The following is a 14,521-nucleotide window of genomic DNA, read 5'->3' on the forward strand; positions in this document are numbered from 1 at the left end:
TATAGAGTGGTACGGCCTATTTCACAGTTATAATAACTATCAGCATGCATCATGTTGAAACTTTGATTCTACAAATCAAAAGCAAAAGCATGGCATTTTTAAACTGAAAATGTGCATGAAAACCTGTGTGCATTCCTGTGTGTGCTTGATATTGATATATGGTATGTGTGTCAGAGGCAGAGGTGTGTCACACATCTAGGTAGGTAGGTGTGTGTGTGTGTGTGAAGAGAAAGAAAGAGGTGTGTGTGTGTGTGCCGTATCGTTGCTCAGTACCGTGTTCCTTCTCACATGGTAACAGCTCTCGTCTCTTAATCTCTTCCTCCCTCTCTCTCTCTCTCACTCTGTTTTTTCCCTTTGGCCTGTCTCTCCCTCTCTCTCGCTCGCTTTCTCTGTCTCCCTGCGGCTTTGGATGTTATTGTCAGCCCTCGGAGGACTGTGCAGATCCATGTCGCTAGGCTAGTATCTGCACACCGGACCTATGAATGGAACAACCGAATGGTAGGTTTGCCTGGCCAGGTTTTTTTATGAATGGTAACGAGGTTATTAGCAGTTGGAAGGTTTCTCTAACCTGCTAATGTGGTCAGTAGAAAGGTGTAGGCTCGCTAACAAGCTGTGATGGTTAAATGTTTTGAGAAGGCGATGCTAACAAGCAGTCATAATCCTTCTGAATGGGTAGGATTATGCCTTTTCACAGTTAGTAGAAATGGTTCGGCTGGCTGCAGAGATACAGTAGTTATTTGGGTTTGGGGGCGGCGGTGCTAACAAGGTCACTGGAAATGGATAAGCTCGGCTAATGAGGTCAGTAGAAATTGGTAGATTGGGATAAAATGCCCCAATAGTTATTCGGACTGACTAGGGAATGCTAACATGCTGACAGTGGCATTTAGAAATGGGAAGGCTTAATTAACAGCCCAACATAAGATTCCTTTAGTTCTAGTTGCTGTGTTGACCTTGTTTTTCTAGATGATGGCAAACAAAAAAGTAAGATGGGAAACTTTCTTCTTTATCTCTTACATTTGTGTCAGCTTAACTCAGGCTAAATCTTCTTTACCTTCACTTTTGTCTATCAAAATCATGGAGTGTCTTCCCATCCTTTTGTCAGTGTAACTGGTGTCAGTAATAGAGCTTCTAGAGGCTGTTTGTTGTTGTTTGTTGGTTGGTTGCGATGGGCTAATCACTAATTAGGACAGACATGGCTGATCATTTTAGGGTCTGTTGTGGCTTCAACTCTGGGTACGGACTAATGTTGCATGCAATACTGATACTGAAAAAGTAGAGCGGCACCAGATTTGAGAAATTGTACTATACTACCATGTTTTATGAAACCTTTATTCAATTTTGTGTTTTTTTCATGTCCTATATTGTCAGCTGTTAAAGTTCACAGTCATGAACATAAAAAACATTTTTTACACACAGCTCCATAAAATCGTTATTGATGAAAATAAGTTCTAAAACAAAGCTCACTTGAATAATTATGCATGTTACTTTAGCATATTTCATTGAATTCAAACTGTGATACCTGGGCTAGTGTTTTTGACTTCAACAACCCAAATGTGGACCAAAAACAAAGGCCTTGTTCTGGTGCTTCCCTATGTGACAAAAATAGCAATATGATTATACAAGCATCTTTTCTCATCTGGGTCCTGGGCTGAAAAGGTTGAAGAACCTCTGCTTTAGCTGATGAGTCATGGTTGATTATTAGTACTTGGTAGCCTGTTTCTGTTGGAAAAAAACTGAACTTAGGTGAACTTTGTAAACAAGGTCTGGTTGTAGTTAGCAGTTTGGAGTTTTAGTGGGTGACCCATGTCGAGGAAACCCTGGGATAAAAGAATAGTGTCGTAGACTTTGTGAAGTAGATTTAGCTCCATTCCCTCTGCAAACGTGCATAACTCTGCAACTGTCACACCATGTACATGTCTCTCTTTCTGTGTGTGTGTGTGTGTGTGTGTGTGTGTGTGTGTGTGTGTGTTTGAGTGAAAGACCCTCCAACTGAGATTATGTGGAATAAGCTACTGTATGTGTATGGAGGTGTGTGTGTGTGTGGTGTGTGTGTGTATGGTGCCATGTCTGTCATGGTTACGTAACTGCTCACGGGCATCTGGGAGAGAGCGGCCGATATGATCTGAGGGTCTGCTGCAGCCAATCAGAGAGCTCCGTGTGTGTGTGTGTGTGTGTGTGTGTGTGTGTGTGGAGGCATTTTGTTTATTTAAAAACGTAGCAGAATTGGGGTCAAGTTACTTTCTGCTCACTCAAATCAGAACGTAGATTGGAACTGAAATTCACAGCATAATTAAATTATAATTAAATCCTCAAATCATCTAAAGGAATAATGGGGATTAATAATTGTGATCACAGTATCCAGCAAAATAATTGGGATTATCAGTTTAGCCGTTATGCAGCCTTAGATATTGCCCTCATTCTCAATTTCTGCATAGATTGGACAGAAGAACCTCTACACAGGAAAAGATTTCCAGTTTTTGAATTGTGAAGAAAACTCATTACCTGAATTGAAAGTGAACTGACCTAAACCCCTGTTGCAGTCTGAGAGCGACCCATGTTACAAGTTATTTGAAGCTATTCAAACTTGCAAAGCTTTGGTATTTGGTAGCTAGTGAGGCCCAGATATTGAGTGTGCATTGTGCCTCCTCATCCGTGCTTTCGAAACACTTTAAGGAGTGGAATCTGTGTATAATCTGGCAGAGGCCAAGGACAGCCTGAAGGCAGCAGTTCAACCGCTGCTTGTCATACTTTGTGTGTAGCCACATAATCAAAAGGAATTTTCTCATGATCTAAACTGCTCATGATGTACGCTCTTTAGTAATCTAACAGAATAAATCTGCTTTTAATGGGATATAAACTGAGATCAATGTAAGATATTAGCCTGGAGTTTTATTATTCAGTGTTCTGAGCATTGCAGGGACTTGGGAAAGCTCTGGCAGCACGATGCATCCTGTTGCTTAATACAAAATTTGAATTGTCTGGTGACTCCCAGCCGTTGTTTTTGAGTCATGCATGGAAGCAGCACAGTATGAGATCAGGTCAAAGCTCGATCTGGTGCCGATCAGCTACTCAGCCTCATTTACTGAAACTGTATGGCCAGATGGATCGCCGGCTGGGCGCTGGTGGGTCCCCACTTAGAGGAAAATTGGAGAAATTTAGCTAATGAATTGTTTTTCTTTTGGGATTCAAGCCAGTATAAAACCACAAGCACATGTAAGGAAAGTTTGGAAGGTTTGATTATGCTGATTACATTTGGAAAGGAGCCTGTCATTCAATATTTTCCCTGGGCTACATTGCTCTATGCCCCAAGCTGCGCTCAGAAAACTGCAAATTTGTAGTTAAAGTGCCAGCCTTTCCTTTTTATTCAAGCCAGCATAAAATAATGAGTGTAGGTTAGGAAGCATTTGATGATCTTGACTACTTTAGAAAGTGTTCAGAGAAATGGAAAAGTGCAGACTGCCAGTCTGTCTTTCGGGATTAAAAGCAGTGCAAAAAGAGGAGAGCGGGTAAGGAAATATATTGATGATGCAGATCAGTTATTCAGGCTTTTCTCTCATGGCTACATTTAGAAAACTTGAAAAGTGAAGGCGACAAAGCGTCTGGTGCATGATAGACTACTCAGAGATCAATGAAGTATCAAATTATTATTATTGTCATGAATGGATCCTACAGTTCTGCAGCAGCAATAGGGTCCTAAAATGAGGCTCAAATGATGAGCAAACATGCTTATTTGTCATGTGATAGTGAAATAATAGCCTGTAATAGCATAAGCCTTGTGACCCATGCAAATCATGTTTTCAAGATAGCCAAGTTTGCTCTTTCCACTGATACAGGCATGAGTAGCTTCTAGGAATACACTACTGTTGCACTATGGCAAAGGGTTTTACTGTTTTCCTAGATTCTATTCTAGTGGGGCACTGGGTTTGTCTTAATTTACAAGTGATGTTCCCACATTTATAGCTATTGAAGTAGGCTACCTATTAAGTTTACCTGAATCACCAGCCTCTCTTTCAAAAGTGTGTTTAAACTATTTCCTAATATTTCTACCTAAGTCTCTCAGTTGCTACATAGTTTCTAGTGATGTTCACAGAGCATTGCTTCATTAGTTATGTGTAAGGACACACAGTACTCTGAGGTGCATTTATGCACAGAAATATGCATGATAAGGCTTATCATGAATGTAGGCTAGGTCATGTTTTGTTACATAACCATGCCTAACACACCCTTTAATGAAGCTGGCAGTGGTTTTGGCAGGCTTTGTATCCTTAGGTTTGAGGAGTCACCTTACTGCAGCGTTAGTTATTAGTCAATGGTTAGATTATTTCTTCTTTTTTTGTAGTTTACACCACTCCTAATGAATCTGTGTTTAAAATGCAGATCTCAACTTTTTGGAATGTGACAAAGCTGGGAGTGGCCTGGTTCAAGGGAATTTATCAAGATTTATCTTTGTAGATTCCTTTGTTTGATATGCTTGGCTGATAAACAGTGAACTTCAAGTGAAGATTGTTTTTTTTGTATTTCAGCTTTAGGTCTTATTGGCTTCATATCGGCCCAGGCCAAGCTAATATATCTCCCTTATGAAATGAGATCTCTTGATTCTATTGAAGTTTTGTTAGGTAAACATAAGTGCTTATTACATAGTAAGTAGAGATGCACCGATTGCAATTTTCTTGGCCGATTCCGATTTCCGATTTTTTAAAAGTCTGACCTGCCGATTCCGATTTTGGCCGATTCCGATTTTCTTTCTAAGAACTAGGCTATAATTGACAGCACACACAAACATTTTTGTAACTTTTCTTTAATTGAAAATTAAAATTCAATTGTATGTTCATAATAAAACATTGACTATTAATAACTTACATTTTCTCCAAAACTGCACCAGGTTACAGGACCTTCTCTCACTCTCACTCAAACAAATCTCAAAATAAAAAAGTGCTCCAGGTTACTGGACAGAGCTTTTTTGAACAAATAAAATCCAAATGAAAATGAATTGCAGTATATCCCACTTTATACTTTCCCGAAAGAAAACAGGTGCAACAGATCTATATAACAACACACAGACTATTACTATTATGGACTATTATACAACAGGTAGTTCCGACCAAGCGATCTGATTGGTCAACTAGACATTTAGAACGTGATCAAATCAGCATGACAGCACACCTAGCCGTGCTCATCACTAAATATTACTCCGCCATATTATCATACAATATATTTAAATATAACGCTACGTTAACTCTGTTCAGCCTTGATGTTACCAGATGCTCTGGTATCCTCCATCAGCTGTGCCGGTGAGTCGGTGACACGGCGCTACTAGCTTAAAAATACATGTGAAGTTCGCGGACATAGCAGCTTAATCTGTCCATGGAAAAAATATTTTTTTCAGCAGATATCTTAGTTACAACAAGATTGAGCTAGCAAGGTAGTTTTGTGTTTATATGTGCGGTATTTATTCAGTTTGGGAAATCCCGCGATCTCTAGAAAGCATTAGCTCAAGTTGGCTGGCTGACTCAACAGGGACTAGAAATCGTCTCTGTTGCAGGTCGTTACTAAGGCTCCGCCTACTTGCTGGAGCAGTAAACTAGGTTCCATTACATAGGAGTCTACTGACGTGACTGATTATTTTCCAGTTATTAGTCAGACCCCATGAATTTCCAGGGAAACGGAGATAACACTAGCAAACTTTTTTTTATTTTGAGAGCGAATTGCCCCACAATATGAATACATTTTGTTTGTATCTTTTATTTTGTTGGTAACTGTTGTATAATCGCAATATTACACTCGAGGGTGTGCGTTACCGTCATTATTGGCACGACAGTGATGCGGTCAGTAAGCATCACGGTAACGCACACCCTCTCGTGTAATATTGCTTAATTACAGCTGAGTTTTTACCGTTGTCTTGAATTTGACCGGCACAGAATCAGATATATGAGACTGATCGGCCGGTCACCGGTCATGGCCGATCAGCTGAAAACCGGCCGATTCCGGTCACCGGCTGATCGATCGGTGCATCTCTAATAGTAAGTTTTCTTACTATGTAATAAGCACTTATGTTTACTTTCTGTTGCTTTATCTATTGCCATTCAAAACATTAGGCTACACAAAGCACATCACCATTAATGAAACAGGAGCCAGCAAATTCATCAAAACTGACAGCAGAATGTTAAATAAAATAAAAACAATACAAAGTTGGATTTACCAAGAGAAGATATTTGGGTAAAAGGTGAGAGGTTTTCAAAGTTAACTTGCAGAATATATTGAATGGCTGTTGGAACAACTGAACGCCTGTTTTCTCTCCTCTTATCGATTGTGGACATTGAGACCAAAGTCCGTGAGTGTGTTCGAGCGTTACCTGTCTGTGTCAATGGTCCCATCCACAGTGTGTACAAAAAGGGAGAGCGAGTGAGAACAAGGGAATGACGAAGAGGGACAAGCATTCAGTCTCTTTGTCCGTTGCTTCACATTCAGAAAATTGAAGAATTGTAGCAAATGACTTGTCTTCCTTTTGGGATTTCAGCCGGTATAAATTCGGGCGTGCAGGTAAGGAAAGACTTGATGATGCTGACTATTTTAGGAACTGCACACTCATTCAGTCTCTTCCCATGATTGCACTGCCATTGTGCCCAAGCTGTTTTCAGAAAACTGTGAAAGTGTTGCTCATAAAGTGTCAGCCTTTCTTTTGGGATTAAAACCCAGTGTAAAGAGAACAGCAAGTACAGAAATGTTTTTTTTTTATGATGTTGTCTACATTAGGAAGGGTGGAACAGTCATTCAGTCTTTTTTTTTACTAAGGCTAAAAACAACTAAGAGGAAAACAGTTGGAAAGTACTCTATGAAATATTTCTCAGTGATGGAATAAGGCCAGTATAGACGCAGAGGGAAAACATTTCATGATGGGTTTACAGTGTTGGAAAGACTAAAGGGACCAGGTGACTCTACTCATTGAATCCAAATCCTTTCGAATCCCTTATCGAAACTTTTACATAATTAATTGGGGAAAAATGGACTAAACACTTGTTAACTTTTATGGGACACTGCATTGAAAAGTGCTTATTTCATCAACTGTGCCACAAATATTGCATTTTGCCATATTCCGATTTAAATTTGAGAAGCTTTTGTCGACTCACATGCTGACAAGCACGCTGGGAAGTGGGGACTGGAATGCAGGCGACTGACATCATGGGGTTCCCGGGAGATTCGATAAGAGGATTCGGGCTTGGAATTACGAATCTGTGTATTTTGCTAACTTGGAATCGGTTCCAAAACAGATCCGGATAACGTAACCCGACCCTCGAGGTCAGGCCCCACTGGGATTAGGGCCTCTTAAGCACAAATAACTGTTCTTTCCTCTGGTCTTCCTCTAGCTCTTCTTTCCCTTCACTTCTCTATCATGAATCACAAAAATATGTATTGTCCCAGCATGTGCTTTGAGCTTCGACCCCTGTACTCAATACTTTTGGTTCGCAATCTAGCAAGCGAAGCGTATTACTGCCTAAAATGTAAACAAGTCCTTTGGAAATTCAGAAACCGTGATGAGAAAGGATGCCATTGAAACTTGTCCGCGGCCTTATGCAAAGATGACACACCAAATGTTTTGCATGACAAGTTTTTTTTGTAGTTTTGGGTACTTTGTATTGCTGTTGAGGTGGTTAGGAAAAAATTTTAGTGCATAGTTTCAAAGTATAAACAGGCTGGAAAAACCCTGGTGTTCCCTCTGTGTTCATTGGCCACCGCTTGAGAAATGTGAAATTAAAATATCCACAAATAATTTCCCTCTTAAATAAGAAGTGCAGTCCTGATGTTTGGGAACTCGTGCTTCTCTCATGATAAAGTAGCGTAAGAAATTTGGATTTAGCTCTATATTTGGAAGTGAACAGGAGCAGATATTGAGCTGAAATCAAAAACTACCCTCAAGTACTGCTGCTGTTTAAAATTAGAGCAACCACTGCCACATTAGGAAGAAGACAAGCCACAGGCTGTGAGGTTCTGCTACAAGTGATGAGTCAGTGTGTAAGCAATCTCCGAACCCATCGTCTATCGGTCTGACGACGATTAGACTCTGGGGCGACGGCCAATATTTCGGGTTCCGGTGTAGCCAGCGGACATCCGGGCCAAGACTTCCTCTTCCGTGAACCGGTCATTGTTTACAGTCCGATTAGCAACTTGAGACGTGAGAGTCGAACGTTTCTCCACACAATACACAAACATCGATACTTTTTGTAGGTGTTTTAGGTCCGGACGACATTTCGGCTAATCTCTATAAACAGATATCTGCATATGAGACGTCGTCTCTCAACTCCAACTCCAACATTCTCGCATCTCAAGTTGCTAATTGGACTGTAAACAATGACCGGCGCATGGAAGAAGTAGTCTTGGCCTGGATGTCCGCTGGCTACACCGGAAAACCCCGAAATATTGGCCGTTGCCCCCAGAGTCTAATCGTCGTCAGACCGATAGACGATGGGTTCCGAGATTGGTGTGTAAGTGAACAATTGTCATGTGGGTCGTGTCATTGTGAAGAGTGTGTTTCATGCCGAATCAGTTTCCTCGTAGTGTCACCTAACGTGAGCATGTGTGGGTTATAGTGATGAGTGATATAAAGTGGGTTAATATTGTGTCATGTGTGTGTGCTGTGTCATTGTGAAGAATGCGGTGAATGCCAAATTGGTTTCCTTGTAGGCAGTGTTAACTAGCCATGGAATGATAAGTAGGTGATACAAGTGATGGGTAAATATTGTCTCTTTACATAGCAGAATAACTTGGTGTACGCCAGTTCAGTTTTCCCTGTAAGTGAAGTGTTACTTTCCATAGCTATTTGAATTTTAGTGGTGACTACTTGGTGTAATCATTGCCCTATTAGCGAGTGATAGTCTCTTGTACCATATATAATGTGTTGAGGAATGGAAGTGGAATTATGGCCTCTAGCTTGGCTGGTACGTTTAATTTCCCTCTCCATATCTTCTCTGTTGACTCCATTCAACAGTCTGGTAAAATTGCCATCTATGGATGTTATTGTGATGTACATGGTCAAAACCAGTTCACTTGAACGTTAGATATTATGGATATGGTGCTTCTTATTCTGATTTAGCTAGATGCTAATGGACTGTAAGGTGTAAGCTCAGAATGAGGCTTTCATTCAGTGCCCAAAATGAAATTTTTGTCTCACCTGCCAATGGCTGGTAAAACAAATTACCTGCCAAGAATAATTTTTACCGACCAAAATTCCTGCCAGTCTTCAGTGCTATTTTATGTGATGATTTTTTTGGGGGCTTTTTTTGCCTTTTATTAGTCAGCTGAAAGTGGAGAGAGACAAGGAAAGACTGGGAGAGAGAGGGGATGACATGACAACTAGGTCCTGGGCCGGATTCAAACCCTGGTCGTCTTGGTTACGTGGTGATTTAGAGTTTTAATGTAAAACTTGCATCTAGTGTAAACGACCACCGAAACCTGTTTGATACAGAGCCATTGTTTTGCTTGATTTGATTGGCTCACTGTCAGAGAGAGTGTAGCCAGCAGGACGTTTTTAAAACTGGCAATACATCAGAGACGGTGTGTATAGGTATTCAACTGTTATTGTCTCAAAAAGACTCTTATTGATTTATCTGCCAAAGACAATTTGGTGCTTGGTGGTAATTTTGGACCCTGCTTTAATGTAACTAGGCGTCGAAATCCAGAATTGGTTATGGGACGATTGTTGGTGGGTCCCTAAATGAAAGATTAGCAATTTGTTGAAATAATAACTTATCATTTTAGACAGTTCATTGTTTTGGGTCCCGGGTTTAAAAAGTTTAAGAACCCATGACCAGACAGAAGTGCAACAAAGAACCAGATTGCCTGTTACAGCGTTGTCCTGGTTATGTAACCGCTAGCCCAGAAAACTCTCTGTTTGTACTCAGTCGGCCATGATGATAAGATTGTTACTCAGCCAAACGAGCAGAGTTTCAGCTGGTATCCTAGATCAGCTGGGAATGACAGGAGACAAAACCTTTTATCTGTGAAAGTTGTGAGTTTGAGGGTCTTAAACTGTTTTAATCCTTCGTTTACTCTTCCTGGAGCTAAACAATACTAAATACTAAAATCTAATTCAATACCAAAATTGAAGCAAGATGTGAAGATTTATAGTTTAAATACAATTTTCACAATCCAACTGTTACCTTTTTTTTAACAGACTTTTTTTTTATCACACCATGATGAAGTTTCACAGCATTCGACTGTTGAAGCTCAAGTGTCTCACTCTTTCTAAGTCACAATCTTTGCTTGGTTTTAGTCTTTCTGACTGAGCTGACTTTGGCACTTAAAGACCATGGCACTACACAAAAAAAAAAAAATACTGATTTACCAACACTGTAGGCTCATATTGTTGATTTGTGTCTCTGCAGGTTACTGATTTGCATCTTTGAAGGAAGCCAAAGAAACACAAAGTGAAATCTGAAGTTCCATCAAACTTTCCAGCGGCTGTCCATCGACCAAACAGTGGATTTGCCCCCGGCTCACATCTCACAGTGTCGTTCCACCGACGTCGGTCCGACCCTCAGCTGATATCTGTGGAACCTTCCACTGATTCTGAAGGAACGTTCCGCTGTTGCCGTGGTGACGTTCCGGAGGGACCTTGACTGACAGGTCTCCCTCCAGAGGAACGCCGAGGGAGCGCCACCGAAAGGAACATGTACTAGAAGTTGTAGATCTGTCCTAAACGACCGGTCGGCTTTGACTCTGGAAAATGAGCAATGAGGATGAGTTCTTCGACGCCGTCACAGGTGGGTGCTGAGTGCTGAGTGACTGAGTGTGTGTGTGTGTGTGTGTGTGTGTGTGAGTGTGTGTCAATTTCAATAGAATGAAAATATTCTCTCCAATATACATCTTGGTTTGTTGGCCAAGGATTCTGCGCAGTACACAAGGACCTTTTTCTGCAAGTTGTTTGAAACGTCTTTCTCTCCAAGAATAAATTGCAGCATCTTGTAATTTGGGAATTGCAGTAGTCAATATTGGAATTTCATTATTTTTTATGACTGACGTTCCATGTGCCAGTTAGGGCTGTCAAAGTTGGCCAAAAATGACATTCGATTATTCCTTCTAAAAGAACACATAGGTTCGAACCATTCGAATATCTATTTTTGCGCATTATGTCCATAAGAGGGCAAACCAATACAACGAGAGACATAACTACTTGTATAGGTATATTTATTTCAACATAAACATGTCTTTTAAAAGATCTACATACCTACACATTACAAAATAAACAAATAAAATAATGTCCTATACCGTAAAACTTAATTTAAAGACCGTAGATCTCTCTCTCTCTCTCTCTCTCTCTCTCTCTCTCTCTTTCTCTCTCTCTCTCTCTCTCTCTCTCTCCCTGCGTGCTGTGATTGGTGCTAGAGTGAGAACTGAGAACGCGCTGTCCCTCGGAGCGAGATCAAATGAATGATTCGTAATTGATATGTTATTCGATAGCCTAATTTTTATACAGGTTAGGTAATATTAGCTGTATAGCTGTAGTTTACATAGCTTGCATACAACTTTATCTCGAGGTTCCACAATTTTGCCGTCTGCTGACCAAAATCCAAAGTATTTCCAAACGGGGCTTTTTAGATCGCTCGGAGTGCAAATCACTCTCTCTGCGGCCGAGTTGGGTTGTGAACTCTCTGCCATCATTACCACACTGTTGTTGTTGAATTATTCGCTCATTTCAGCTTGACCTACATTTCATTTTCAATCAATGAATGTGATGTTGTGTGATTCCTGTCCGTCATGCAGTGTATTCAGTGCAGCGGCCAACGCGAGAACTCGCAAGGCAGACAGCCACGGTAGTGCTGCTTTTTTTTTCCCCCAATCGAATATTAATTTTCACAATCGAATGTCTGTTTTTTTTTTTACAATTCGATTATATAATCGAATTTAGAATATTCGTTGACAGCCCTAGTGTCAGTTCAGAAATTCAGAAAAATGTCTTCCTCAGGGAGATAAATCAAAGTGCTCTTGCATGCTGGATGCAACTAGGATGGCCTAGTGGTTTGAGAAGCCATCCTGTAACTGGAAGGTCACCAGTTTGATCCCCTAAACAGCCAGTAGTGATGTCGATTCACGTATCCCAAAGAACTGTTGACCACAAAACATTTTTACAGCTATTTTTACAAAAGTGAATCAAATGAACTGGCCTTGAATCGATTCACTACTGTTCCACAGCTTGAAAGAATCGACCACTGACAACCACGTGTCCTGTTGAAACGCACTTGATCGAGACACTGAACCTCTACTGCTCACTCATTTTGAGTCACTCTTGAGTGTCAGCTGAAAGTTTACATTGTAAATGTGAATGCATGGCTGTCAAAGTAGCTTCTGTCCAAAAGCAGCAGGCAGTGCAGTATTTTGTCATTTAAAAATTAAGATTTTCTCAGGACTTATCAGGGGTTGTGTCACCAAGGTTGGGGCACCCTGTGTTTTTAATATAAGAGGCTGTCAGTCCTAATTAGATAATCTATTTTCTTCAGTGGTATAATACCATCCAATGGAACCTAACCTGCCTTAGTCTGATGATTACGTCAATAATTCAGAGGTCTTTTGTTTTGCTCTCATGATCGCCTGTGTCAGCAACACCCTGTGTGTGGGTGTGTGTTTGTGTGTGTGTATGTGTGGTGGTGAAGTGGGGGATGGTGTTGGTTGGGGGGGGGGAGGGAGATGAGTGTATTTTTGTGTGTGTGTCTGTGGGTGTATGTCTATGTTTGCATCTGTATGTTTCTGTATTCACAAAAATGAAACATCAAGGAACAAAGCAGCGACCACTCGGTGTTGATTTATGGGATAGGAAAAAAACACATTTTCTATCATACAAACTAATGATCATGTCCATTTTTTTTATGTCTTTTTCTCTTAATTTTTGCTTTTTTCTTGTGAAATACTGAATGGTTTTCAGCCTCGAGGCCTTTTCTGATATCAAATGAAACAACCTGGAAAGGGAAAAATCACTTTGGTTGGACTGTTGTAGGCATCGCTTCGTTTTAAGGGGTCACAAGCCAAACAGGTTGAGAACCACTGGTGTGGAGGAAGCCTTCCTCACTACGGTACTCAAGCACCAGCCTCTTGTCCTCTATCTCACAGCTTTTGTACAGTTGACAGCTATTAGTGTTAGCTATTAGTATTGTCACCTGGGAAATGCACACAGGCTGGTGGGTCGGGGCTGAAGAGCAGGACAAAGCAGCGGTATTGTTCTCTGTCAGCAATTATTGGCAGTTGCTATATATTGAGACGGTGCTGTTTTTTTGCACCCGCAATTTGTTTTCTTGTTGTGCGGTATTGCTAGGTGTCCATGGTAAGGTCCAGGCATTGTTCTGTGTCCCTGTTATTATATCCTTGGCAAGCTATTGTTTCCATGTGGATATAAATAAAAGATTCAAGTGTGTGTGTGTGCCCCTGTCTGTCTCTATGCCATTATTATGATCATCTTACTAATCTGATGGGGATAATGTGTTTGACGTAGACCAGTACCAGCATTTATTATTCATTAGCAGACGACGCCCGGGCTCAGCTACGATCCCCGAAGGTCTCAGTTCAGCGTTGGGTGGCATCCAGCAGCATCTAATTTTTCCCCTCACTGGCCTGGTTTTTCTTGCTAATCAAAGGTAGTATATGTTTGAGAAGATGAATCTCTCAGTTGCCCACATTGTGGTCTGAAAAAGTGGGCGTTAACCCGCGTGCCACCGTCTGCCTCCACTTCTGCCCCACAGATAATGCCCTTACCACAGGGACTGATCTGGAACAGACCTCAAAAACTACCATCACAAAAACTTAATTCTTAGCCCTAGATGTTAACAATACTTTTAGATAGTGTGTAATGTGGCTCAAATAAACCTTAGGTGTTTTTAATGGAGGATAGATGATAGAGAATTAATTGAGAACAGATTCTGGTTTACAATCATTTTCCCGTCATGTTTTGCAACATCATTTCATTCCAGAGAACTCTCTGTTTTTCCCCTCTTCTCGGTTTCTAACCTTCTGGCCTGAAGTAGAATTAACCAGTGGCAGTGCAATGTTGGAATGCAATGTTGTAACCATGACATGTTGACCTTTGACCTTAACATTGATGTATAGCCTAGTTTCTGGTTTGGGTTCTTTGATCATACACACTGAATGTGGTCACCTGACTGTATTTGGCACTTTTTGGCCCCCAGGAATTTCCACTGTCGCCAAACACAAAAACTATTGCTCTAATGAATCATCTATGAATTACTTAAAATACTTCTCCACTACTCTTACCACAAATAAGAGATTTAATTTGTCTTCTGTGGAACGTGTTGTATGAGCCTATCTGATATCCAGGTCCATGGGTCAGTGATGAGAGGGCTGGAATATGAGCCAAAATACATAGACTATACTCATACTTTACTAGAGTTTGTCCAGAATTCAAACTTGCTTCACATTTACTATCGTCAATTTGTAAATTCACACCCTCAAGCATAAATCCTGACAAACCTTTTTTTTTTACATTTAAAAAAATATAGCCTATATATTTTATGTTTGCACG

At 40.7% G+C, this 14,521-nt stretch overlaps 1 protein-coding gene across 1 annotated transcript in view; it reads left to right on the plus strand.

The window, feature by feature from the left end:
- Positions 1 to 298: 298 nt before the first annotated feature.
- Positions 299 to 14,521, plus strand: part of LOC139660736 (oxysterol-binding protein-related protein 2-like) — a 34,011-nt gene continuing 19,788 nt past the window's right edge. The window contains exons 1-2 of the mRNA XM_071538947.1: positions 299 to 498; positions 10,380 to 10,757. Coding sequence (XP_071395048.1) covers positions 10,721 to 10,757 — 37 coding nt within the window. The 5' untranslated portion in view covers positions 299 to 498; positions 10,380 to 10,720. The remainder of the gene's footprint in view (positions 499 to 10,379; positions 10,758 to 14,521) is intronic.

Source organism: Centroberyx affinis, unplaced genomic scaffold (genome assembly GCF_046629955.1).
Source record: "Centroberyx affinis isolate AG114_WGS23_722 - 3 ecotype Tasmania unplaced genomic scaffold, CSIRO-AGI_Caff_v1 ptg003376l_1, whole genome shotgun sequence".
NCBI lineage: Eukaryota > Metazoa > Chordata > Actinopteri > Beryciformes > Berycidae > Centroberyx > Centroberyx affinis.